Source organism: Polistes dominula, unplaced genomic scaffold (genome assembly GCF_049000335.1).
Source record: "Polistes dominula isolate Pdom_NZ unplaced genomic scaffold, Pdom_raw_medaka contig_74, whole genome shotgun sequence".
NCBI classification, from domain to species: Eukaryota; Metazoa; Arthropoda; class Insecta; order Hymenoptera; family Vespidae; genus Polistes; species Polistes dominula.
The window spans coordinates 430,466-457,386 of record NW_028300953.1 but is presented as its reverse complement, the minus strand read 5'-3'; the positions used below and the strand labels follow the sequence as shown (position 1 = coordinate 457,386).

The window sequence follows — 26,921 nt, the reverse complement described above, 5'->3', positions numbered from 1 at the left end:
TCGGCTAAAGTGGAAAGTCGTGTACAAGTTAGATTATAATCCTGAGTCAAATCCTGATCGCAGCAGCTACGATCCTCGACCTTTTCAGCCCTTTCGTTTGATGTGACTACTTTCCTACGTTCCTTTCTTTTTACACTATTTATTCTGATAATGTATTTCTTTCTTATTTTTTTTTTATTATTATCTTTTTTAATTCTAACGATAGTAATGGGGAATAACGAAAAAAAAGAATCCCAGAACAGTAGCGAAAATTTTCTGAAATGGTTGGAGGTAGGGGTATGAAGAAAACGTTTGCCAAGAATTTTTCCAATATCTTCTCTCTCTCTCTCTCTCTTTTTTTCTCGACGATCGGCAGTCCATTAAAGCTTAATAGCCGAGGCATTAGACCCCAGGGCAGATTTTGTTCGAACGGAAACGAGATAAATGTATCTTTCAAATGTTCCTGCTCCCCCGTGGCCGCGTTCAACCGCGTGATCGATTTCTCGTAAAGCTCGATTTTTTCTTTTTCCTCTTCTTTTTTGTTTTTTGATCTTTCTTTATTTCTTTCTTCATCAAACGTGTGTGCTGCATATCGCAAGACTCGCGCTGTTGCTGTTGTTGTAGCTTGAAAACACCAATGGCAAACTCTCTCTCTCTCTCTCTCTCTCTCTCTCTCTCTCTCTCCCTCTCTCTGATTCAGAAATCCAGCACGAGTCGTCAACGTTAATTCGGAATACATTTTCAGAATAATCTTTCTCTCTCTCTTGCCTTCTTGGTCACGACATTACAATGGCAACAACAAGGTTCGACGGGATACTTGGACGACGAGGAGGTTCCTTCGTGTCGAGCTAATGATGCTCGTCGTACAGATCATCAATCATACTTTCATTACGTGGATCGCAGCTGCGATGTGCTCCACATTGACTCCAAGAGAGAAAGAGAGAGAGAGAGAGAGAGAGAGAGAGAGAGTGCCGGGAGGCATTGTTATTATTCCGAGTGCTCGAGAGAAATCTGTACCAGCAATGTACCATCTCTTTCTTTCTCTTTCTTTCTCTGTTATCGGCGATAACGCGTCATGGAAGTATCTCGATCGTTGAGTTTACGAGCTCCTACGTAAGGTAACAGTCGTCGATCCTTATCGAGAACTCTTCGTGGAAGAAGCCATCGAGATAACATTTTTTATTATTTTTATTTCAACTTATTTTCTTCCTTTCTTTCTTGCACACGCGAGTGTAGGCGGTGCACCGGTTTATACCTCAAATTGGTCGCGGTATCCTTTATCCCAACGATCGAGATGTATCCCGATTGGAATATGTACAACGAACCTTCTGTCAAATATCGAGCGAGATTATATTCTGGGTACATTCCTTTCTTTCTTTCTTTCTTTCTTTTTTATTCTCACGTTTTATGCGCTTGCATTTCTTTCACAGCTGCTGCTGCTGGTTGCTGTTGCGTAGGCTCGACTTGATTCGTCCCTTGATTTACCACATCCTGCTGGTCAAAATATTCTCTTTATTTTTATCAACGATTTTTATTCCGTCATTTAAATCGACTTTGTTACGAGACAAACGTAAGCAATCGAAGTGGAGAATGCGAGTGAGACCAAAATTTCTTTTGCAAATTCTTTAAGATAAGAATAAAATGAATGAAAATAAATTTATATCGTACGAATTTGTCATTTCTGAATTCGGAAAGAAAAAGACTTTTAAAAGACTCGACAACGACTGGCGGGACTAGGTTGCTTTGTACAGTTACTATTATATCGGTAACAGTAGTAGAATCGCTATCCCTTCGTCCGTTCCCAGAACGACGCAGTAAAAACGTAACAGCGTTCCCAAAGTACCGTAAAGCTCGGAACGTACGGTGCATTTCGTAACGATAGCGCGATAAAAGGTGTCAGCTACTACCACCTAAAACCACCGACACACGACTTACAACTAAGTATAAAAGAGAAAGCCTGTTAATCTTAACGAAAATCATTATTCTGTAACTTTGCAAAAACTTTGTAAAAATCCACATTTCTATTTTGTATAATTCATTTTGTTAATAATACTTTTGTTTTATTATTAGTTGAAAAAGTAGGGATGATATTCGATAGTTGTTTAAGTGAAGATAAAAGTATTGACTTAGATCGGGGATGAAAAATGTATTGAAAATTAGGTGAAAGGCATCGAGTGGGCAAAGAAATAAAGTGAGGAATGAGAGAAGTGGGTGGGTAAGGTAGGATTGGTGAAAGAAATGCGACGGATCGTTTCCACCTTTTTCCCTGGTGAGTCCTCTGAAGGGTGGACACGGTCCATCCACACACGATTCCAACTCTTATCCGATGGTGGCCTCGAAGTTACCGAGTTCTCGTAGAAAGCTTTTTTTATTCCAGGGAAAATACACGCACACCAGTGGTGCTATATTTGAGTTCGGTGGTGTAGAATAGGAGCAGGAGTAGGATCAGAAACTCTGGGAGCAGCAGCAGTTACGTCGACCCTTCCTTTACGAATCTAGTCGCGGACCATTCGTCACGCACTCGCTGAGAGGCCTCGCTCTCCGATAAGCGAGCAGCAACTGATCCCTTTGCCCTTCTTCCTTCTTTCTGAATATAACCCAGGCGGCTTTGCTATCTGCAGGTCCCTCGTAGCCCGAACTCTGAGGGAACTCTGTCTCTCTCTCTCTCTCTCTCTCTCTACTCTCTCCCTCTCTCTTACACGTATCTATATATGTACATACATACATACATATACACTTTAGGTCCCTGTACCGTCGTCCCTTCCGCGAGGACCATCAATCAAGCTTGTCAATTTGTAATGGCGATTCTCTGTGTCCATCTCGGCTGGGTCCAGACGTCTCACCCCACGCCTTCACCCTAACCCATCTTCCCTCTCTCTCTCTCTCTCTTTCTCTTTCTCTTATTCAGTTTCGGTCTCATTCTCATACTACCGTTCCAAAGAGGAGCAAGAAAGACGAAGATCTTTGGTCAGCAGTAGAGCCACGCTTCAGCCTCTGGCTCCAGTGGGACGAACATGAAAAGAAAGAAAGAGAGAAAAAGCTCTGTACCGAGTTAACCTTCCCCACCTACCAAACCATCTTCTCCGATCCGCTAAATAAAATGAATGCCCTGGGATCGGAAATACTCTAGATATTGCGTTGAGAATAGCCGAGAACGGTTAGTTACTTTTATTTTCATCTAAAGTGCTTCTCCAAAGTGTAATAGTAACTTTTTAAAATAAAAACACCATGAAAGATTAACACTAAAGATTTGCCATATGATATTACGATCATTGATGATTGAACGTTAGAATATAATAATAGGACACAATAAGATAGGAGTTTGATGATGCGAAAAAAGACGAAAGAAGTTCTTAGATGACACTTCTCTCGTCCCTTTTTTCCATTCTATGAGGAAACCTTTTTTCTCTACGTTTCGCGTCACGTAGACGTGATATAGAGTTACTTAGAGAGCCGATCCCCCGCGCATTATGACCCGGGCCCGTTTGAAACGTGCTGTTACGGCTCCTTATACGACATAGATCATGCGTTAATTGAAATGGGGTGCATGCGAGCCCGTCCTCGAATACAAACGACCGACTTATAGAAATGTTATTATTTGCTGAAAGAGAGGAATAAAAGTTAGGGTTGATATTGGGTCTGAAATTGACGAGATTAGGCCAAGGAAAATTACCTACCAAAGTATTAACGTTAACTAGTAACACGAGTAACCAAACAATTTAGCACCTAAACGAAAATCATTTATACTAAAAAATATTCTCAATTTCCTATTTCTTAACAGTTCATCACTTCTAATGAAAGTTCCTGTTAACACGGTCAATCTTCCAGTAGGTGAAACCGATCGTTTTGGTGTCGCGAAAGATACACCACCCGTTGGTATGCATAGATCGGCACGACAGGGGTTGCACGGCCAACGGAAATGAAGTCTTGGACGGTCACGAGCGGTATGAAGAGATAAGGTCCGTGTTGTGTAGGGTGCTCTGTGAATTCTTCGTGTGTCCCCCCACTTTCTTCCCCTCTTCTCTCTCACTTTTACACGCTAGGCTAGGCTTCTTGCTAGCTACCAACTAGATTTTTCATGTCGTAGATCGCGTCCGGTGTATCAGAACAGTTCGTGTACGCTGAGAAAGCTTCGTAGCTTCTACTTCGAGACTACCCATCGAGGGTGGACCTATCTTATCGGTACGGTCATAATGGCCTGTTCTATCTCATCTCCAGTCTCGTTGACCATTTGCCCCTAGACTACTTTCGCCATCAAGGCTGTAAGGCTGTTACGCGGTAATGGTAACCAGGAAGAAGACTACACGTACAAGAGAGAGAGAGAGAATGATAGAAAGCTAGAGATGAAAGATCGTTATCGCGAAGACGCATCGACCAAGTTCACCGTTACGTCCTTTCCTTTCCCATCGGTTATTAGATTCTCAATCTTGTTCTTCCAACTAAAATTTCTATTCCATCTTTGAATATATTTATTTACTTCTCTTGATTGGGTTGCTCGAATAGTTTATGAACTGATTTATTCATTTTAATACATTGATTGTTAAGCAAGTTTTATACTTTTTGTTGTAGAGATCAGATGTGAAATATAAAGGTATTTTAAAATCTAAAGATTCTATACTTAATCTGTAATTGTATAATAAACTGTAAACCTTTCATTTGGTGGTCAATACATCTGCAAATGAGTGATGATCTAAATGGTCAATAATTTGTTGAATATGAAGATACAAATTTAGATTAATTTTACGAAAAATCAAATAATTAAATTGAACGAAAATATTTTCCTAATCGAGAAATTAGAGTTTGAATATTTGAAACATATAAAGGTTAGAAATAATAAATGCACTTTGAAAGACGATTATATCGCGAACTTGGATACATCGAAACCGAGTTGAGTTTCTTAGCGACGTTTAAACGAGCAAGGGCCTAACTGCTAGGGAGCTTATTTATGTCAGTCGTAAGGAGAGACACTTCCGACGTTTGTGGCTCTCATAACCTCCGTTTATTGACACTGTTAAGAATGGTTTCTATAATCCGCGGATCGTTTTCTCTCTCTTTTTCTCACACACCAAAGAACGGAGTAGTAGCAAAAAGGGCACGTAAGTGTGTAACCTGCGGTCTACTGCGTCGTTAAATCTCCTTAGAAATGGAAATAAAAGAGAGAGAGAGAGAGAGAGAGAGAGAAAGAAAGACAAGTTTTACAGTTTTATATTAAAATTTAAGAACCGTGTTACCTATCGACTAGAACCCTGAAACACGTAAGATTATCGATATCTCTTAAATCTCCAACGAAAAAGTAACAAACATACGTTACTGTAAATGATCCAATAAAAAAACAACCAGTAAAAATATCTCGAATTATTGCAAATAAAGGTGGATACAAAAGACGTATTCTAGGATTTTAAATCTGGTAATAAGTCCAGCATATCCTTCACATGTCACTGATGTAAAAGTTCATGACATCTTTGATACGTGGTATTAACGTGCTTCTTAATTATCATAATTTATGGTCCGTCGGTTAATTAAAATATCTAAATACCGTATAACTCTCTCTTTCTCTTTCTCTCAGAATATATATCTCGCAGACGTGGTTTCTCATCCGCGTGCTTGCTACCTTATAAATATTGAGATCTTTTATGGACTATCTGCTCACTGTTCTTTTCTCTTTCTCCCACCATTTGCCCTCGTCTCGATCATTAATTATGGATAGCATCGAGTATAGGAACCAGTCGGTCGGTCCGCGAGGTAGTCATCGAGTTTTAGCGAATCTCCGATCCGGAACCTTCCGTCCCATCCCGTCCCATCCCGTAACGTACGTCTACTATTCCTCTCCGATAAAATTTATGTCGGCTCGTTGCTCGCTCCTTCGTAGGGTCGAGAAGAAAAAAAAATGACGAAGGCTGAAGAAGTGGGTTAAAATATGCCAACGCCAAAGTTCTTTCAGAAGGTAAAAGAAGGAGAGGGGGTGGATCAAATTAATTTCAAGTTGTCACGCAGACGACATCCATAAATGTAGTAGCTTCTTTTGCTCTCATCTTCTTTCTCTCTTCTTCTTTCTTCTTGCGGTTTGATGTTTAGGTCCAATGAACCCTCTGTCGTCTCGCATAACAAAATATTTAAATTCAACCAGACGAATTATCAACGAACTCGCTCCTGGAATATGGATTTATTTTTTAATGCAAGGACAAGTACACGATCTTCTATGTTTCTTTTTTAACTTCTCATTCTAAAGTTTCAATTCATTTGAAATTCATTAGATCAGGTATCAAAGAAATTGTTCTTTTTAACGAAATATTCTTGCAAGCTCCCCGATGTTAGTTCAGGATCGATTCGTCCATTCACGGATTCTTGGATACCCGTGTGGAAACGTTAAAAAGAATCGAAAGCAGCCGGGTTCTGTGTAAAAGCAGTGAGCTTGTAGGTATGGTTCGCAACTACCACTGTGTGTGCCTGTGCTTGTGGATGTTAGGAAGGGAAGTTGCTTGCTGGAGACAGCGGAAGAAAAATAGCGGAAGTCATCGACCTCCGAGGGGCTATATATCAGAGGGTCGCTCGGAGGACGGGAAAGAGAAGAAAGAGGAGGTGAAGGAAGAGGAGGAGGAGGAGGTGGAGGTGACCACCATACTGGCTTTGTGTTGGTACACTCTTTTGTATGAGCCACGTGTATGTATGTATGTGATAAGATGAAAGAGTAAAGAGAAACGGACTTTTCGAAGTGAGTTTGAAAAAAGAAAAAGAAAGGAAAGAAAGAGAGGTGGAACAATATGGTAAGAGAATACTGGTTCTGAATCTAGGATAGTAGTTCGAACGTTCCATCATTCGCAGAGAACGTTCAATGAGAATCGTAGAAAAATGTGCTCGTTTAGCAGAGAGAGAGATAGAGATAGATAGATGAATAGATAGATAGAGACAGAACAGGAGAGACTAGGCAGCAGGCGGGCGAATGAGTTATTAGATCCGGCGTATCCGGTATTGCGTCGCGGATGACCAATAGTTTCATCGAGGGATTGTTGAAGGTTCCGGACCACATTTCCGGTTTCCGTTCGGCGAATCGTCCTTTCCCCTTTCTCTTCTTCTTCTCCTTCTTCCTTCCTTCGATGGAACATAGTTAACACTCGAGTGACCCATCTCCTTTCTCTCTGCTTTCCAAATTCTCTGAAGGAGTTTGCAAAAAAAAATATAATCTTACCAGCTGGGCGAGATCTTTATTTTTATTGTTTGGTAAAGTAAAGTAGCATAAAGCAAGGCACTTAATTAAGTCGGCAAATTTTGGGCAAGCCGACGAAGTCGACACTCGGTACTTCCTTTAAATCTTGCTAGAAGTTCGTTAGAGGTGCTCTCGGTTGGCACGGTGAACTCTGGAAACTGATGGTTGTTACTTAGACTGCTCATATCTATCACGCTTCTCTTCTCTCTCGTACGCATACACCTACAAACATATATATACAGAGACACACAGATACGGTTCTCCGTCGCGGTTTTAGCACCGTTCCCCCGTGAAAGCTAGGAAACTCCTGTAACGTTAGGTAGTAGTAGTAGGTGTACCTCCAACCGGCAAGAAGGAACTCCGTCCGAGCGAACTATCGTGGAAACTCTCCTACCTCGAAAACTCCCCCACGAACACACTCGGCTCTGTCGCCGGCAACTAACTTTCCGAGAGAGTAGCACGTCTCTCTCTCTCTTTCTCTCCCTCTCTCTTGCGTTTTGTTTGTCTATTTCGGTTACTCTTAGAAGGAATCCTAGGTCGTCTCGAATCCGGTAGCACAGGCAGAAACACCGAGTCTCCGTCGCGTTACCTTCGAGTACTGAAGGCAGCTATCTCCTTAAACACAGCTCCAACAGGCACCTACGGACACATCCAGTCTGGCCACAAGCGTAACTTACTACTAATGCCATTCTCGTGTTCTTCCAGACGCACCCTACTTGTATTCCAAATTTCTCACGTCCTCTATGATTTTCAAGGCTCGTTTCTAACTTATCTTCTCTAAACGTGGTTAGAATTCAACGAGATTCTCGTTACGATAGTTAGCACGTTCAAATTTCAACGAGAAATTAATCAAACGTGCATTACCGATTATGATCTTAAGGAAATCTTTACTCCCTACCCTCCCTCCTCTCTTCCTTTTCAAAGTAACGAGGAAATACTTTCAAGTAGATTTGAGTACAATTAACGACTCGCTGCTCGTTTAACCACCATCACTGGTTTTGTTCAGGGAGCTACCTAAATAAATTATCGTCCCACGTATAAGGGGTAAAGTAAACTTACACGTTCAAGGAATTTTCTGACCGAGTAGAAATGGGGAGGAATGTGGATAAGCTTTTGTAGATTTACGTGGTGTCGAAATAGCAAGCAGCAATACCCAAAGACCTGACTCTCGGTCAGGGACCTTTATTGCATTACACAACCTGTAGTGTTTTTCCTATCTCCTCGTGGTCTCGTTATACCAGGATTTAACCTCATCGAATTGACCCCACTTTGGCTTAACTTTTCTTACAAGGAAATCATCTAAACTAATTCCCAGAATGACTCTGAGGATATACATCGATCTTAACGATTGTCAATATGATGTAAATTAAAATCAAAATCAAAGAAAAACTTATGTTCCACGAACGTGGCAAACGTCAACTTGTAATAACAGGTAAAAGGGATAAATAATTAAAAGCTGAATTTAATCATGCAAGACGGATATCCACGGTTTACGTATTTACGCTCGTTTTATTTCCTTAATTTGATTCGTGTAAATCAAGTCCAACTGGGTGATCAAAGAAAACACGGCTTAGCAAAATATCAGCCAGCAATAAGATTGACATATTTATAATACATCGTCTTACAGCGATACGCTTTTAATGTAACCAAGAGTAACCAAGCTTAGCAATCTCACGGACGTGTATGTATCTAGTTCTCGATCTTCGATCAGTCGTTTATTTCATTAAATTTCTTTAACCAAGAGTCTTGAAAGCAAAGTCGGATGAAAATTTTCGTAATTACTGTCTGACTCACGATAATCTTCGGTCGTTTAGTCTGAATGATATCAAAGAAATCAAAGCGATCGATTCCTCGAAGGTTGTATAAGTCGAAAGATAATCTGCTTTTCTCTTTCCCATACTCGACGAACAACAAATTAAAAAAAAAAAAAATACTTATGAGAGTCTAGTATAAAGAATTCTTGGTATAATATGCAGAAAATAATCATCCCGATCCAATCAAAGATAAACGTGCCGGTTCAGAAAGAAATAAATAAAAAAAAGGGTTAGAAAGAAATAGAAGATACCCTAACGATGCGATTTACACGTTGAGAAAGAGACGAGTTCGCGCGAGTCGTTTTGGTTCACTGCGAGGAATCTACTGCTGCAGATTTAGCCTTCTCCTTTCTCTTCCAAGCTAAGAAAGAGAAAGAGAGAAGAGAGAAAGAGCAAGAGCAAGAGCTATTCCTTAATTTCCCATATTGTGGTCCGTTCGAGCTATCCTAAGGCACCCCGCTGTGTTATAGCGCGGTTTAATCACACTACAAGCGCGCATCCCTCGTTAGTGGAATATCCGTAGCCATGGTGGCTATAATATGAGACTACATTCCTGGGCCTTGAGAAGACTCAACCACCGCGAAAGAGTAAAGAGAGGGAAAGGGCTGGCAAATACATGTCGACGACGACGAGAATGAGAAGGACTCTCTCAAACCACTCTAAAACCTTCGCCAATGCATTTGGTAGCTTTGCATGGAATGTTCATCTTCAATGTTAGAATCGTGTACTGCAACATGTGCATTTTTCGGTTATATAAAGCAAGACTATTATCTCGTATCTCTTTTTTTTTCTTATTGCAATCGAAGTTTCAGATGATAGAATGTTTGATGTGCGAGATTGTATTATAAACGATAAAGAAATTGGATAGAAAAAGGAAAGAGTTGGTGCTGCTGCTGCTTCGTGGATTGCATTTGATAAACGTTCTTGAAATAAGAATAATAAGAAGTAGAGATAGAAGAAGGTGGTTTATAGAAAGGGAGAGCGGTGGGAGGTAGGAAAACGAGCTCTCGCAATAATTGTGATTTACGGCTAGGTCTTGGGTAAAGTAAAACGCCGCTGTGAGTTTAGTTTGAAACGGTGCACTGGTATACTCTCTTCTTTCTTTCTTTACGTGTAAAAAAGTCGGTCGCAAATAGTAGAAAAGAAAAAGATAAAAACATTGTTGCTAGGGTTGGAGTTAGAGGAGGAACATTGAGAGAAGGACGGTTGAAGCATGGAAAGGGTAAAATCGTGGATTTCCTGGCTTTTGACAAATTGCTGATGGAAAGTTCAGCGAGCCGTGGGAAACTGCGGAATCAGCTATATCAACCTATGCGAGTAGTTAGATACTTGGGATATGTTGTCTCGTTTTACCTTTAACTATAGGGCAACTTCCATTTTCGAAGATCTTTCTTTTCTTTTCTTTTTTTTCTTTTCCTATCGTCCGTCTTCATACTCTCCTCTCAGCAAGTCCCGTTCGTATTGGTACGAAGGGTGGTAGGGCGCAATCAGTGTCCTTGATTTATCGTGGCAATATACATTAAGATACCGACATTAAAACTAGGGGAGTCTCCCGTGGATTCCCGTCTCTCCATTACAGCTTAGAAAAGAGATAGACAGAGAAAGAAAGAAAGAATGAAAGAAAGAGAGAGTGAGAGGAATTGTCGTCACTTTGAGCTAAACCGTTCGATGCAGAAAGAAGATTGAAATTCTCGACCTACCATCGATCCATTCTGCATTCCACTAACGTAAATCTTCTTATTTTCATTACTCCTCGTGTGGCCATGAATATCAACAAAATTATTCTTCTTTTGTTTCTTTTTATTTTGTAACGAGTATCTCGGTACCATGCAGTTAATGAGCATCCTTGTAAAACAACTATTTATTGGAAATAATAAATGTTTAAATATTTTGTATCTTTTCAATGCATATTGTACATAACCCATTCACGTGTTCAACACATACACACGCATACACTCATACATACATACAGACATTGAAGAGGAAGTTGAACGATGTCGCAATTCATTTCAATTTGACATATTAATTTAACATTTCATAGGAATAAGGCGACATTGTTGAACGAGGACACAGCTCGGCGATTCCTCGGCGTCCACTGTTCTCATATCAAAATAAAAAATAAGATAAAAAAATGAGAGAAGAGTGGTACACCGATTGAAGAGGAGTTTCCGAGCTTGTCCAGTAGCAGCCTGCCAATTACGGAACAGAGATCTAACCATAGTAACGTGTAGTGTTTCCACCATTGTCCGCAGGTCCTAGCGGGGCGTACAGTCCGGACGCGACGATGGGTTATATGATGGACGGACAGGCGGCTAGCATGATGCACCGGCCGCCGGGTGATCCCGCCTTCCACAACCAGTACCATTACCCGCCCGAGTACTATGGACATCACTTATAAAGGTACGTCATTCGAGAACTTCGATCGGACTTTACTTCTAATGGCTTCCCTTTCTAAGTGAGATCAATGTCGTTTGCTCTTACTTCTATCATGGCTTTACTCATCCTGAAAGACATTGACGTTCAAAATTATCCCTGATTTTGGATCTACCTCTTTTTATTTACACAAAGATATATATATATCGGGTTTTCTGAAAAGTTTGTGTCAATTTTATAATCGTTAGGAGACAGTATGTTATTTATTATTATTTTAAAATTTATTATTATTTTTATTTTTATTATATTAATATTTTAAAAAATAAATTAATTTATATAATATAATTTATTAATACAGTAAAATAATTTTTATAAAAATAAGATATTTTTTTAACCTATTGGCAATGGAACGATATTTGATGTGACTCTAATATTTTATTTTTTAAAATATGTTATGAAATTTTAATTTTATAATTTTTATTATATATTATTATATAAAAATAATAAGATACTGTTTCTTAATCTATTGGCAACCGAACGATATTCAATGTGACTTTATAATAAATTTTATTATACTTAATTTGCTACAACTGAACATTTATATTAACTTTGAAACAGTAATGTGGAATATTTAAATTGCTAAACATTGTTTAATGAAATCGATATAAAATTGGCACACATTTTATGATCAACCTAATAAAACAATCATTGATTCAATCAAACATTTCAATATTTAATAAATCAATTATTTTTCATTTGTTTCAGTAGCAGTAACGTATCCAGATAAAAACGATGGAATGACGGTTCTTGCGGATTGGAAAACGTAGAATTGCGTTGAGACCACCGTGCTCCAGCCGGCGAAACCCCGTGAGTTACGGAAGGACGAACGCGAAGGAATAAAAAGAAAGTACGAAGGAGATGATAATCTGCCCAAAAAAAGGAATATATCGATGATCCCTTCCTTCAAAAAAAAAAAAGGTAGAAGGTGTAACTCGGATCGTTGATGATAAAAGGAAGAAAAGGATATCAAAAATGGAGCTGAGAAGGTCTTAGGTGGAAAAGAAGACGGAAAGAAGAAAGAAGAAAGAAGAAAGAAGAAAGAAGATGAAAACCGTCTTGAGTTGGTGTAAGAAATGAACGATTCGATTGAAGAATAAATGCACCACAAAAATGTGCTACGAAAAGAAGAAAGAAGAAAGAAGAGACGAAAATGAAGGAACGGTGGATAGTACGCGGTCAACGCTTGGCAAGGAGAACATGAAAATGAAGATTTAAAAAAATGAAGAGTAAAAAGAAGATAAAGAAAATGACCGCGAGGGAATTCATGTGATTGTTCTTTGTACAAATGTCGCGGTGTATTATTGTAGTGAATGAAGAATTTAAATGTTAAATTTTAATACCGATCGCAATCGAGATATAATTAAATATGAGAACGAGTATAACGCGGTGATATATAGGCAATTTAGCGGACATGTACATTAAACGAGGAGAGAATAAAAAAAGCGATGCAAGTAAGAGAGAGAGAGAGAGAGAGTAAGATAGAAAGAGATAAAAAAAGTAAGGAAATGAAAAGTCAAAGAGAAAGAGTAAGACAGGACATTATTAAGAGAACCAAGAAAGAATAAAACTCTCACAACAAGCTCGCTTAGGAAAAAAGGATTGAAAAAAAAGGTTTAGCGTGATAAAGAAGAAGAATACGAAGAAGTTAGGAAAAATACGAGTGCACCCGTGTATGTATACATGAACTAGAGTGGGAGAAATGTCCCGAGAACATATGTTTTTCGAGTATATATGTATACTTACATAGATATGTATGTAAATATATATATATATATATACATATATATCTATATATGAATATAAAAGAAAAAGAAAAATGGAATTTTAGAAGAAAAATAATAAATAACACGCGGTGCGCTGTGTTTAACGAATATAATAAACTATATTAAGGATATAAGAGAAAAGAAATGAAAAGAAAAAATAATACCGAGAGATGATAGGATGAGAAACATAGACCGAGAATGATCGAAACGCGTGTGCCGGACTCGAGCGTCGATCGTTTATTTGCATATATATATAGGAGACATTTAAATTTGTACAGTTATTATAATTATAAATGAAATTTAATGATTAAATGAAGAATTATGTATGTGTATATATAATTCTTACATATATATATATATATATATATATATTTACATGAACAGATTACGCGAGAACCACGGTTGTAAAATACTGTAAACGAGCGTCGCGATCAAGACTTGGACGATGATCGTGTTTGCCGGTGCGCGTATCGTAGGGGTTAAAAAAAAAGAGAAAAAGAAAAAAACAAGCAGAAAATGTGAGTGAGAAAAAGAGTGAGAGAGAAAGGGGGAAGGAGAGATGCAAGAGGGATGATAGTAATAACGAAAGTTTAAGGGTATGAAAAAAAGGCACCCTGGGTTTTCCTCTCCTCTCTCCTCTTCTTCTTCCTCATTCTCCTACTTTTTTTCACCTCCTCTTTTCACTGACGCGTACCTGCGCTCGTACGCAAGCGTAAGCACACACACACACCCCACACATTTACACGTTCATATACACATTAAAATACAATACATACGGTGAAATAGTGACACAGATACACACGCAAAACACCTGTCCTGTCGTTCTAAGGATTATTAACAACAAAAGGTACACGATTACAGTTTATTATAATATATTGTGTATAAATAGTTAATTGAAATTTGCGAATCGAAGTGAGTTTGTAGTAAGGGACAAAAAAAAGAATAAATCTGTCGGGTATAATAATAATAATAATTATAATATTAATAATAATTCATTCGATTGAGGGGCTTTAGCCGTCCGAAGGACAGACGGAAAATATGAACGAGCTTACGAGAGAAAGAAAGAGAGAGAGAGAGAGAGTAAGAAAGATTAGAAAATGTTTAATAAAAAAAAGAGAAAATACGGAGAAGGAAAGATAAAATAAAGATAGAAAGTATGTACACGAAAATGAAATAGTTTTCTTTTTTTTTTTTCACGCGTGTTAAAAAAAAAACCGTCTCGAATGTTTCATCATCAACAACAACAACAAAAATTAACACGCGTAGGATTTCTTTCGACATTTTTTCCATGCGATTCTCTCTCGAGTGTTTTTCAAATGAACGAAATCGATATAGTTGGTTAGTTCGCAATGTTCGCGAATAGAATTTACATGAATGAAAAATAAACGAGGAAGGAAAGAAAATAAAAATGTGAAAGAAATAAGAACACAGTAAATGAACGAAGACATTTTCTCACGCTTGGCAAAAATACACCACCCACCACTACCCCCATACCTTCCTCTGGTTATCATTGTTTTTTTTTTTATTTCTTCTATCTCAAAACGAACACGCTACATTGCTATTCCTGACATTTCTCACCCTTTCTTCTTATTTTTTATCATTGTGTTTCATTCGAAGATAAGAAAAGGATAAAATGAAATTACGAGAAAAAATTTTGTTTAAATCCAACCCTTTCTAGCACTGTGAGAGAGTCCCTTGACCAACCTCTTCTTTTTCTTCTCTTTTCCATCATCCTCCCTCTCATCCTCCCCCCTCATCCTCTCCTCATCCAATCGTCGTCTTGATTTACATGAAAAAATATGACTCACGGTTAACTTTGTGGTTTGAAAATCATAAACAAATGTAGTACAGACCGAATGGACACAACAAATTCAAACGAAAGAGTATACGTTTATTAATTAAAGTGAAAAATACTAGAAATAAATATAAAAAAGAATTAACAAAAAAAAAAAAAAAAAGAATCGAGAGAGAGAACGCATCGTACAATCTCACACGCATAAAACCAACACCCAAACACATATTCACACAAACATAACACTAGACAAAAAAAAATACTTTCCTAGAATGCCTGTATTTATCTCTTCCAATCGCTTGGTCTCTTGATAACGACGATCGGAGATGTCTATATTTATGTACGAATCTTATTCTCGCGCGCGCGCATCCTTGATATACGTAAAAAAAAAATTAAAATAAAATAAAATAAAAAAATAAAAATAAAATAAAATAAAATGAAAATGCATAAGAACTCGAAACGAACGATGATTGTAGGAAAGAAATTCAAGTTTAAAAAATTAAACGAGAAAATAACAAAATACACACAGTTGTAAAAAAAAATAATTTTAAAAAAATACACACAGTCCTTAAAAATAAAAAATAAAAAAAATAAAAACAGGCAATTCGCTTTTTATCATCGGAACAAAATAAAAAAAGGAAAAAAAAAAGTGTTTTGTGAAAAAGAAGAAATTTGTTCTTCGAGGAACATCTTTAATCGACGATACGTTTATTGTCATGTATACGAAAAGACCCAATAGTTAATGAAAACTGAACTAAATAAAATACAAATAAAAATAAAGTGCGAGATAGAGACAGTGATGGAAAGAGAAATAAAGAGGGAGAGAGAGAAAAAGAGAAAGAGAAGATAGAAAGAAGAGAAAAGAAATTTTTTAATTAAATCAACCGTTCGAGATCATCATGCGAAATAAATATAGAAACGACACGGTGAAGGATGCGTGTTTTTTTTTTCTTGGTTCTCTCTTTCCAATCTCTTTCCTTCTTTCTCTCTCTCTCTCTCTCTCTCTCTCTGTCTCTCTCTGTTTTTGTTTCTCTCTCTTTCATTTTCTCTTTTTTTATCTAACGCGAATTTTCACTTGAACGATCGAACGATGGCGATGTTCTATGCGACTCGTACCGAATCGTCCAAAGCTATCGATCGTGTTTGTCCGAATCGAGAGAGAAAGAGAGATAAAAAAAACAGAGAGAGAGAGAGAGAGGAGAGAGGAGAGAGGAGAGAGGACCAAGAGGGAAAGGGTAAAACGAAGAGACGGAGAATACGAGAAAGAGAGAGAAAAACAAAACAAGTCTAACAAAACTAAAGTTTTTCTGATATTTTCAATACGTTTACTTATACATACACGTACACCAATACAAACACACACGTGTTCACATGTAAATCTAACAGAAAAAGAAAACGAAAGAGAGAGAATGAAAATAAAATTAAAATTAAAATAATAAAATGAAAAATAATTTCTCTCTTTCTCTCTCTCTCTCTCTTTGTTGCTCTCTCTCCCTTTCTCATTTTTTCTCTTCGAAGCTTCTTTTTCTTTCTGTCTGTCCGTCTGTCTGTCTGTCTATCTGTCTGTCTCTGAAAATGAAAGATAACAAAGATAATATGGTCCTTTTCTCGCTTAACTTCTTCGTAATAATCTCACGCGATGATACGTGCCGATGATCTCGCGTGAGTTTCGAATACAACACGTCGGCGTTCTAGTATACTAAACGAAAAGAAAGAAAAAAAGAAAAAATTAAAAAAAATCATTTTAAGTAATAATAATTATTAAATGAAAAAAAAAAGAAGGTAACGATTAAAGATGAAATTATTAAAATTAATTGCTAAAAAAAGAAAAAAAAACGATGAAACCGATGTATACCGAAAGACTCAGGTTTGAGAATTAAATGAAATGCAAAGAAAAAAAAAAAAAAAAGAAAAAATTAATAAACAATGTGAAAGAAATAAGATGAAATTAATATGAAATGATTTTTTTAAATAGGATATTACATTTTACAATTCCTGATTGTAATAATTGGAGTTATTCCTCGAATTTGTTTATAAATCACGTCAACGCGTGCGCGCCTAACTTCCGTGGCTCCTCTTCGTCTTATTCGAAATTACACTGTGACATGAAAATAACTTTGAAACATGCATTAGACTCATACATACGTAACACATGTAATCAGATCCATAAATACATTCATAGATACACACATAAGCATACATGAGGCACTAACATACATAACAAACAACCAATAGCGTACGGAGGATCATCGATCGTACGATTTTTTATCGAACAGATAACGAAACGAAAAAAACGAGAAGCCCAATCAACGTGTTGCTTCTTCTCGTTTCGTATTTTTAACAAAAAACAAAAAAAAAACAAAAAAAAATCCAAAACTAATTCGAAACTTCATGCGAAGGAAGTTTCACGCAAATGATAAAAAGTTGGAGACGTTTGACCGAAGGAAAAAAAAATAAGGGAGAAAATAATAGTAATTATAATAATAATAATATTAATAATAATAATAATGATAATGCTAATGATAATGATAATGATAACAAAAAAAAACCTACAAACAAAAATGGTATACGAGTTTAAATAAAAACAGGAAATAATAAAGTAAAGAAAAAAAAATAATAAAAATAAAAAAAGAGAGAAAAAGTAAACAAATAGAATATATTCGAAGTTTAGCGCTTTGTGAAATGATGCGATGACCGGTCGTATATAAGAATTTTTTAAACATTACGAAAGAAAAAAAAATTACGTATAAAAGAAAATGTAACGAAGTTTTAATTATAAATGATTAAAGAAAAAAAAAATTAATTAAAAGATACACGTGTCTTTTTAAAACACGAGGACCAAGATTTTTATTAGTCTCGATTGGATCCAACAACACGTTGTTCCCTTTATGTGAAAAATGAGACGATGAGATTAAGATGGAGAAATATATTATATATGTATACAGAAAATGAAAAAGAGAGAGAGAGAGAGAGAGAAAGAGAGAGAGAAATACGACCGGTCACGCATAATTTCAATTTAACGCGTTTTAAAACAAATGTAATCGTATTTTAAAGACTTATCGAGAACGCGACAATCAAGGACGTCGATCCGACCGTGATGATCGCAACTCCACGAATCGTCGAGGGTAATAATAATAATAATATTAATAATAATGATAATATTAATAATAATATTAATAATAATAATATAATTAATAATAATAATAATAATATTAATAATGATAATTATAATAATTATAATAATTATAATAATAATAATAATAATAATATTAATAATAATAATAATCATAATCATAATAGTTAATACTCCTAAGGGATGACTCCAATGGTTTTTTATCCGATTGTATTTATTCTATTGCGAGAAAATATTTTTTATCTATTTGTTTGATTTTATTTGTATCATTTAATTTCTTGACAACGACAAAAACTATGACTAAGACGATGACTAAGACGATGACGACGACGATGACAACCAACCAACCAATCAACCAACCCTCTCGTTATCATCCTTGACGATTCGTGTGATCGTTTTGTAATGCTATTAAAACTCTCCTTTGCACGAAGTTTCGCTTGGATTTTAATTTATCAATAAAATCGTCTTTACGAAACTCACGACTAAATCTCAAATAGAACATGTTTTTAATATTAATATTAATAAACTTGTAAAAAGAAAATTTTTACAATTTTTAATCCTCAAATTGTTTTTATTTTCATATATATTTATGTATAATGACAAATCGATATGTTGCAATATTTTAATTTGTTATTAACACTTTGAGAATGTTCGTAAGTGTTTCGTAAAACGATTAACGACGAAAGAAGATCGTGCGATTCGAAATACGATGATGATGTAAATGACAAAATAATAATAAAAATAAAGGAAAACAATTATAATAATAAGACAAGATCCAACAAAAATAAATAAAAAAAAACTAAGAAGAAGAAGAAGAAGGAGAAGAAGAAGAGAGAGCAAGCGGACTTAAGACGACGTGTTATTGGCTGTTCGTTTTATAAAATGAGTTCACTCGATTGAATCATCGCCTTAAAAATGTATACGAAGTTTAACGGTAAGGTATCTAAGTAATAATCATGTTAGACGGTAAACAAACATAAAGCAAAGATTTTATGAGATTTGACAAGAGGGTTAGTGATTGAATGAGTGCAAACTATCGCGAGAAAGAGAGAGAGAGAGAGAGAGAGATGAGAGTATGCGTAAAAAAAAAAAAAAATGAACGAATTTTTCTGATAAGAGACAACTTAAAATTAACCGGCGCCTGTATTTGTGTGCATCGCGTGTGATTGTCGTACGAGAAAATCGACTTAACGAGAAATCGAGAATGTGTGTGTGTGTGTGTGTGAGAGAGAGAGAGAGAGAGAGAGAGAGAGAGAGAACAAGAGTGAGAGAGAGAGAGGGATGAAATAATGTATAATTATTGTATAATCACTGACGATGATGATAACGATTACGGCCGTCGGCGATAACGACGATGATCGTAATGATGACGATAACGACGTATATATACGTTCTATCCTCGTCGCCGAAGATCACACATCGGCTTCGTTTATTATTATGATACACGTGAGTGTTGAACGATTATTATAACGACGATTACGAAAAAGACGACGACACGAATGATGATGACGATGATGATGATGATGATGATGATGATGATAGTGATGATGATTATTATTATGATGACGAACTGTGTATAGTAAGCCTAACAAAATTTATTCTATATCGGTATGGAAAATTCATACTTTTCTTTTTTGTTCCTTTTTTTATTTTTATCAACAACTCTTTTGTCAATGATAAACCCTATTGACAAACCCTTTCGAAACTAAAACATCTTTTCCCCGAATTAAATTAAAAGATATTAAGTAATTGAAAAGGTATGACGCATAAAACAGGTAAATAAATAAATATAAATTGGATGAACAAATGTAGAAAGGGGAGAGAATTAGGGAGAGCTAGGAAAAGGGGTTGAAAAAATAGATTGGTGTTTTTCTGCTTTGTAAAAAAAAAAAAAGTAAAATGAAGTTAACAAAAAATATCATATGAACCTAAATGAAAAAAAGAAATCGATTGTGATAACGAGATAGGAGAAAAGGTGGGAGAGAAAGAGAGAGAGAGACACGAGAAACTACACAGACGATGCTCGCTCACTCGCTCATTCATTCATTCATTCATACATTCATTCATTCATTAGCTCACTTTTTTTTGGTTTCACTGCGCGTTTTCACACTGTAGAAAAGAAACCAACACGTACTAAATACTTACGTACACTAACATGTAATACACCCACGCGTCGCTTAGATTTTTGGTTGAATTTCTTTGAACAAATTTTATCATCTTCTTCGTTCTTTTCGTATTCGTGACAAACGAACGAGAACGAACGAAGGAAACCGAGCTTAATTAAAACACACCATGAGGAGAAAAAATGCTAAGGCGTTTGTTTACAGGTGGTAAAAGTAGATGGGGGAGTGAGAAGGAAAAATGAAGGAAAAAAATAAAAACACGTGGTAAATAAATAAAATAAAAAAAAAACTATAAAATAATCGATAAAGTAAAGAAAAGAAAAAAAATGATGCGGGGCAGTGGGATGGGTGTTGGGTGGGGTGGATGATGAATGGCGCCTTTTTAGCGATAAACAAAAAAAAAATTAATAAAAAAAACGATAACCCGAGGATGATTATGATGATAATGATAATGATGATGATGATGTACCACCGAAAGATGTAAAGTATTAGTATTATGGGACTATGTGCATACGAGCATTTTACGTATACCTGTATTAAAAACAAAACAAAAATATGAAAAAAAATGGCGCAAGCGTTGTCGAGCCGATATCACTTCAGCAAACAGACAAATCACTCGATGATCAATTTGTGCACTTTTTAGACCGATCGAACGATTCTATTTCCAGAAACAAGAAGATAAAGAAGAAAATGAAGATGGAGATGATGATGAAGATGAAGAAGAAGTAAAAAAAAAAAAAAAGATAATCTTTATTATTCTGAATCGATTTTAATCGTAAATTATGACGATGAGAGAGAAAGGACGATTTCAAAGGTGGTCTATGTTAGAGAGTGTCCATTGTGTATAGTGTTTTTTGAAACGTGAGCATTAAATGCTACATCTTGTGTATATCTCTTCTGCGTCCTAAGTCTACTTTATTTCTTTTATTAATTATCATCGTCATTATTTTCATTTGATTTTTAATCTTAATTTGTCCCTCGCGTCAAAAAGTCAGATTGCGAACGATGCTCGTATTCCACTTGTCTCTCCCTCACACTCACATTCTCTTTCACTGAAAAATATTTTTTTGGTTTTTCTGACAAAATGTTACATTTACTTTCTTATTGAGTACTTGAAAAAAATTAATATTAACGAGCATCAAATGCGTTCTAACATTTTATCGCGAGTGGACGAATTTAAATCTACCATTTTCCCTACAATCCTTTCTACATTTATTTTATTTTATTAAAATCTTATTATTTTATTCTCGTAAATTATAAGCAACATCATCGAACAGGAGTACAAGGACAAAAGGTAAGTTATTACAAAGTATAAGAATAATCTGAACATTTAGTTTCACTAAAATGGTCTCAAGGGTTTGTTAGGAAGCTGTCAATGTTTCTTGCTTTGTTAACTCTTGACTGGAGAAAAGTAAAAGGGGTTGCGTAATAGTTGGTCATATCATCCCTCTATTTTTTGTATCCACGATACACCAACTTTCTTCCAGCTTTCTCTCGTTCTTCTTTTCTCCTGTTCTCATCCTACTGAAATATGAAACGGGGGTTTTCTAGAGCGCGACTCTCCTCCTCGTAACTGCCAATTACCACTGATGGTTATTCCATGGAAATGGACCTTGTTACGAAGCCGAGCGTCAAGAATCTGAGGGTAGGGGGAAAGCACCAATTATTTTCGTCGACGTCGATGCCACCCCCTCTCAATCTCCAGTGTCAACGTTTGAGAAGTGCTGACTTTGCATTGTCTGCGTTAACCGAATGACTGATGGATCATTTAAAAAACCTTCGAATTTTAATCATCTGAAATAAAATGAATGAAATAAGAAGGATTTAGTTTGTAGGTTGATTCTTAAATCGATTTTGTCAGAAGAGAAAGTTGGAGGAAGCTGATGATTATAGTGGGAAGCCGATAATGTATTGGAACGAAGAGCTACGTGAGTAAACAATCTCGTAATGGTAGTGTAACGTGAGGGTTGACTGTTAGGTAGTAGCTCGATCGGTAGCTCAAACAGCTAGCTCACCGGTAATGAGATATTAGAGTGTGGAGGAGGATAGTATGAGTTTCTCTCTCGTAGGGAGTGGCCACTTCGGGGTAGTAACGCGCAATAGGCGCCCGTTTATAAGCGCTTATAAGGGTATCGTTATTACGGAACGCTAGTGGGTGGTATCTCGTTTTCTCCCTTGGGACCCGATTACGTCGTCTTTTGCTCCTTGACTGTAGAGTATGCTTGATCCTTAACTGGATAGTTGCAATTTTAGCAATGACAAAAGGGACTAGAGACTCGAGTATCTATAAGTTGGTTAGAAATGTGACTAGATTGTTTATGTAAATGAAATGATGATGTGATGTGTGATATGATATGAGGAGGAGTTTGTTGGATATTGAAGGATCGATTTTGGTAAGGATCAGGAAACAAGCACTAGGGTGAAAGTCAGTGTTATTACGAACGAGACTCGTGTCAAAGCGAGTGGGAGAACAAAGGAAGCTCCGAGTTTGGTCGTCGATAATGTACGACCACGTAGGATGAAGAGGAGAAGAAGAAGAGGAAAGAGAAAGAGAGCATTTGAGCTCGCGGACAGGTGAAAGGGTGGTGCGACATTGTCGGAGACTCTAGGAAAGAGAAGCTCGCTTGGAGAATCGTTCCTCCTATTCCTCTACCTCCACCTCCTCCACCTCTTTACTCCTCTCACCCCGTACGGACAAATGGGTGTCCCTGCATATGTAAAAGCGCCGCTGTGTTCAGCTCACCCTCGGCCAGCCATTTGTCAATGTCAAGGCGCGAGCGCCGTATCCATGGAAACACCCCCGACAGCCCCGTATGTGTATGTGTGTATAAGCGTGTGTGTGTACACAAACGTGTGCAAGCGAGTTGAGCGAGCGAGTGAGTGAGTGAGCGAAGCCGAACGTCTCCTCTGCTGGAACGACCCGAGCCCTTCCAAGCCCCACTACCATCACCACCACCACCACCACTCACCCTATCCTCGAGCATGCGCCCTTATTCTCACCACCAAATACTTCCGAATAATTCCGTGATTCTGGTGGCGCCTCTGACCGATCCTCTTTCTTACGATACACTTTAATTCAAAGTACAATGAGATGTATCTAAGTAATCATATATATTTCCTAATTTATACACACAAATAAATAAAGATACATTTTTTAAACATCATCTTCCATTTTTTATATTTTATTACAAACTAATAAAAGACTAATTTCATTTGAGAAGTCTAGTCTTTTTACCTGAGAAGAAGAAGTAGGGGTAGGAGGAGTACTCGAACGATTAAAGTTTGAGTTAATGGAACTAGCAATAAGACAAGTTGTTTAAATATTTAAGATGGGCGTCGATGGATGAAAAGAAGGATGGATGGATGGAAGGAAGGAAGGAAGAGCAAGAAGAAAGTAACAGTAGCTCGTGTTACGAAGCAACGGGGTGAACTCGGGAACGAAGGGAACGAAAGCGTAGCAATGGTGGTGGTGATGGTGGTGGTGGTTGTCGAGGCGGAGGAAGAGTCGGAGGAGAAATAGGAGGAGGAGGAAGAAGAGAGGGAAAGGTGGAAGGTGGATCATGGGCGCTTGCGCGGTCCGTAATGATTGACTGGCTCGCTGGCAGCCAACAGACAGACGTTCGCCCACCAGACCGACTCGCCCTTTCTCTCTTTCTATTTCTTTCTCTCTTTCCCCCTGGCCCTTCGGTTGCGTTTGCTGGTTACAGTAGCTCCATGGTGGTGGCGCTACAGTCCTCAAGCGGTCTAGCTCAAAAACTTCACGATACAATGCACGATCTCTTACCTTTCTTTCCCTCATCATTTTACCCCTTCGAACCATACGAGAGGAAAAAAAAAGCTGACGTTGGATAAAAGTATCTTTCTTTTACTAATGCTAGTTAATAATTTAATATTTAACCGATATTTGATATGTTTAATTAATATATAAAATAAATAAAATTGTGTATATATATATATAAATATATGTGTGTGTATCTAAACAAATACATATATATAGTTAGAAATACGTATACGTTTTTGTAGAATATTTTTCGGCATTTTTTTGTAGAATACGGACCAGTAGGAAAGTCCTCGACAGTGCTCAGCAAGAGGAAAAACCGTGAGTAGAGGATACCTGTAGGGAAGAAGGGTGAAGGGTAAAGAAGGGTAGCTGCTCTCTCGCCGGCCGCGCTCGTTGTTATATTCTTTTCTCCCCTTTTTTTCGAGGCGTTTAATCCAATACCGGCCAGGCGTCCATCAAGCGTCGGTCGCAAAGGTTTTGTCCAACCCCCATCCCAAGCTTCAAGCTCTTTCTCACCCACCTCTAACCCACCTCTCGCCCCTCTGGACGAACGTTTTGCCGGCGCCCGTCGTTGGGCTCACCGTAAATTCGCGCGGCCGCGCGCAATGTTCTGCGTGTCGCATAAAGCGTAAAACCAACGTGAATTACGGTAGGATCGCGTTACACCGTTTCGTTGCCCGTGACACTCTCTCTCTCTCTTTTTTCTACATATCTCTTTCTCTTTACAACAGATACAGATACAAATGTACACACACACACACACACAGAACCGCGTGGTGAGTTCGACAATTTTGCCCTGTCCTTCGTCCTTTTAGAAATTCATGTAATTTTTTGCCCAATGCCAATTTTGCCACGAAAAAGCATGCGACTAAAGCCGAGGACACGGTTAAATTTAAGGGCCCCGACAGTTTGTACCGAAGACCGCATGAATTTTACCCGTTGTAATGTCTTTAAATAATCATGAAACAATGGTGCGGCTATACCCTGGAAGATTAATTGTATATACCTGGTGTCCTAGCTTGACTCACACGAAGCATAGTAAATAACTAACTATTCATTCGCACACGACAATTTTCACCTATGAGAGTCAATTCATTTTAAACTATTGCGTTTTATCTAAGGTACAAAAATTAAAAGAACGTTTTACGTCTAACCTATGCACATAGGTTCATCCATTTGCTAATTACTTTATACATTTTTTTTAATCCCAATACGAAGATAAAAGTATCGTCCATGTTATCCAAGAATTCCTTAGAGAATGTTCTTTCTTCCGCGTTGGAAAAGAGTTCGTGAAACGTTCGCGAAAGAGGAGGATCTTCCTCAAACTCTCTTGGGTCTGACAATAAATCGACGAGACTACGACGAGTCCGAGTTCCCGCGTTGGAATTTAAGTGCGAACGAATTTGTATTCTCGCGCTAACACGACCACGACCATCCAATGCCGTAAATGGTCTTACAAGCGTTCGCATTGAGTCCAAGGGCCCACGTGTGCTAATTAATCGGACTACGTTTAAAGCTACTTCACTAACTAGTCTCTTAAATGTTCTATACAATTCTAATTCGATTTCTATTCTAATTTCAATTCCTATTGGATACCTCCTGCATAAGTTCGTTTCACATTTAAAATATTTTTTAAATAATTCTATTATTTTTAATAATTATAGAAAAAAAAACATTACGTATGATTAATCTCATTGATTTGAAAATTACTGTTCGGAATACTCAGCTGATGGTGTTGATCTCATCCTCACAGTTCGACTGATAAAACTAAACCGAACGTAAATGAAATAAGTCATAGGATCAAAGGATAAAATGTAAACATAACAGAAGACAAACGAATACAAAAACGTTAACATACAAAAGTTGTTTTACTTCGCTAAGAAAAAGTAGGTCAGTGTATAATAAAAATACTTTTACAAACATTTATTCTTTCGATTTATTTACCCACATACTATGACTCCTCATTTAAACCACCCATTAGAATATATTTAGTTTATCAATGATTGAAACAAAACATAAATATGAATAAAAATGAAATATTTTCTAACGAGAGGTGTATAAAAGTTTTAGAAGTTAATTTTAGTTCGTAAAAAAAGAGTTAAGTTTGAAATGAAAGTTTGGTCAATAAATCTTTGAACAAAATAGAAACGAGAAGAATAGAAAGAGAGACCTGTAGAGCTTTGAATTTCCATGTAAACAGTGTAGAGAAGCATTTCGAGTAAGGCCTTGGATAAGCCGTTAACGTCGTACCGACGGGTGTGTTCAATGCTGTAATTAACGGGAGGATGGTTCGCGGGAGGTCCTTTAATCTCTTGGCGACGATTCGTCCTGACGCGACGAGCCTTGCAAAGTTCCTTCTTACAGAAATTAGCATAATAATATATTGTCGGCTATTTTGAGCCAATTAAACGACGATAAACTCGAGCAAGCTTTGGCGACGGTCCGAACACTCACGTTTCGACTCTTAACTTCTCAAGAACCTATTAATGAGTTCTTTCATGATGAGAGAAGTACCTAAATGTCAAGTTAAAATCATAAACTCATTTCCATTCATGTAAAGAAAGATATCTGCCCTGTTTTTTGGACCATTTCGTGTGATCGTTTATAATACTAAATTATATTTAATTTGCGCGATACAATTTTATGAACTTTGTAATTTGTTTGTCGTAAATTAAATGACTTATTAATGAACTGTGTATATATATAAAGAATATAAAATATAAAAAATATGAAATATAAAAAATATAAAATACGAAAAATATAAAATATAAAAAATATAAAATACAGAAAAAAGTATATTTTAAAATTATTTATAAGAAAATCGTGTTTTTGCATTATATAAAATTCAATACAATATTAAAATATTTTAATATTAATAAAATTAATGATAAGTGGCCCC

At 36.8% G+C, this 26,921-nt stretch overlaps 1 protein-coding gene and 1 long non-coding RNA gene across 4 annotated transcripts in view; one reads left to right on the top strand and one right to left on the bottom strand.

The window, feature by feature from the left end:
* hth (Meis homeobox homothorax) overlaps nt 1–21,132 on the top strand; it is a 359,920-nt gene extending 338,788 nt beyond the window's left edge. The window contains exons 12-13 of one of the 3 annotated variants that reach the window (XM_089172519.1): nt 11,250–11,397; nt 12,139–21,132. In XM_089172519.1, the coding sequence (XP_089028645.1) occupies nt 11,250–11,395 (146 nt within the window). In that variant the 3' untranslated portion in view covers nt 11,396–11,397; nt 12,139–21,132. Of the gene's footprint in view, nt 1–11,228; nt 11,398–12,135 lie in introns of all 3 variants that reach the window. The other 2 variants (XM_089172518.1, XM_089172517.1) reach the window with 2 other exon arrangements.
* On the bottom strand, nt 17,320–25,938 carry LOC149032582 (uncharacterized). Its single transcript, XR_016176572.1, has 2 exons — nt 22,257–25,938; nt 17,320–22,035 (listed from the first exon to the last, which is right to left on the bottom strand). It is a non-coding gene; the product is annotated as an uncharacterized LOC149032582 (long non-coding RNA).
* Nucleotides 25,939–26,921: the final 983 nt, after the last annotated feature.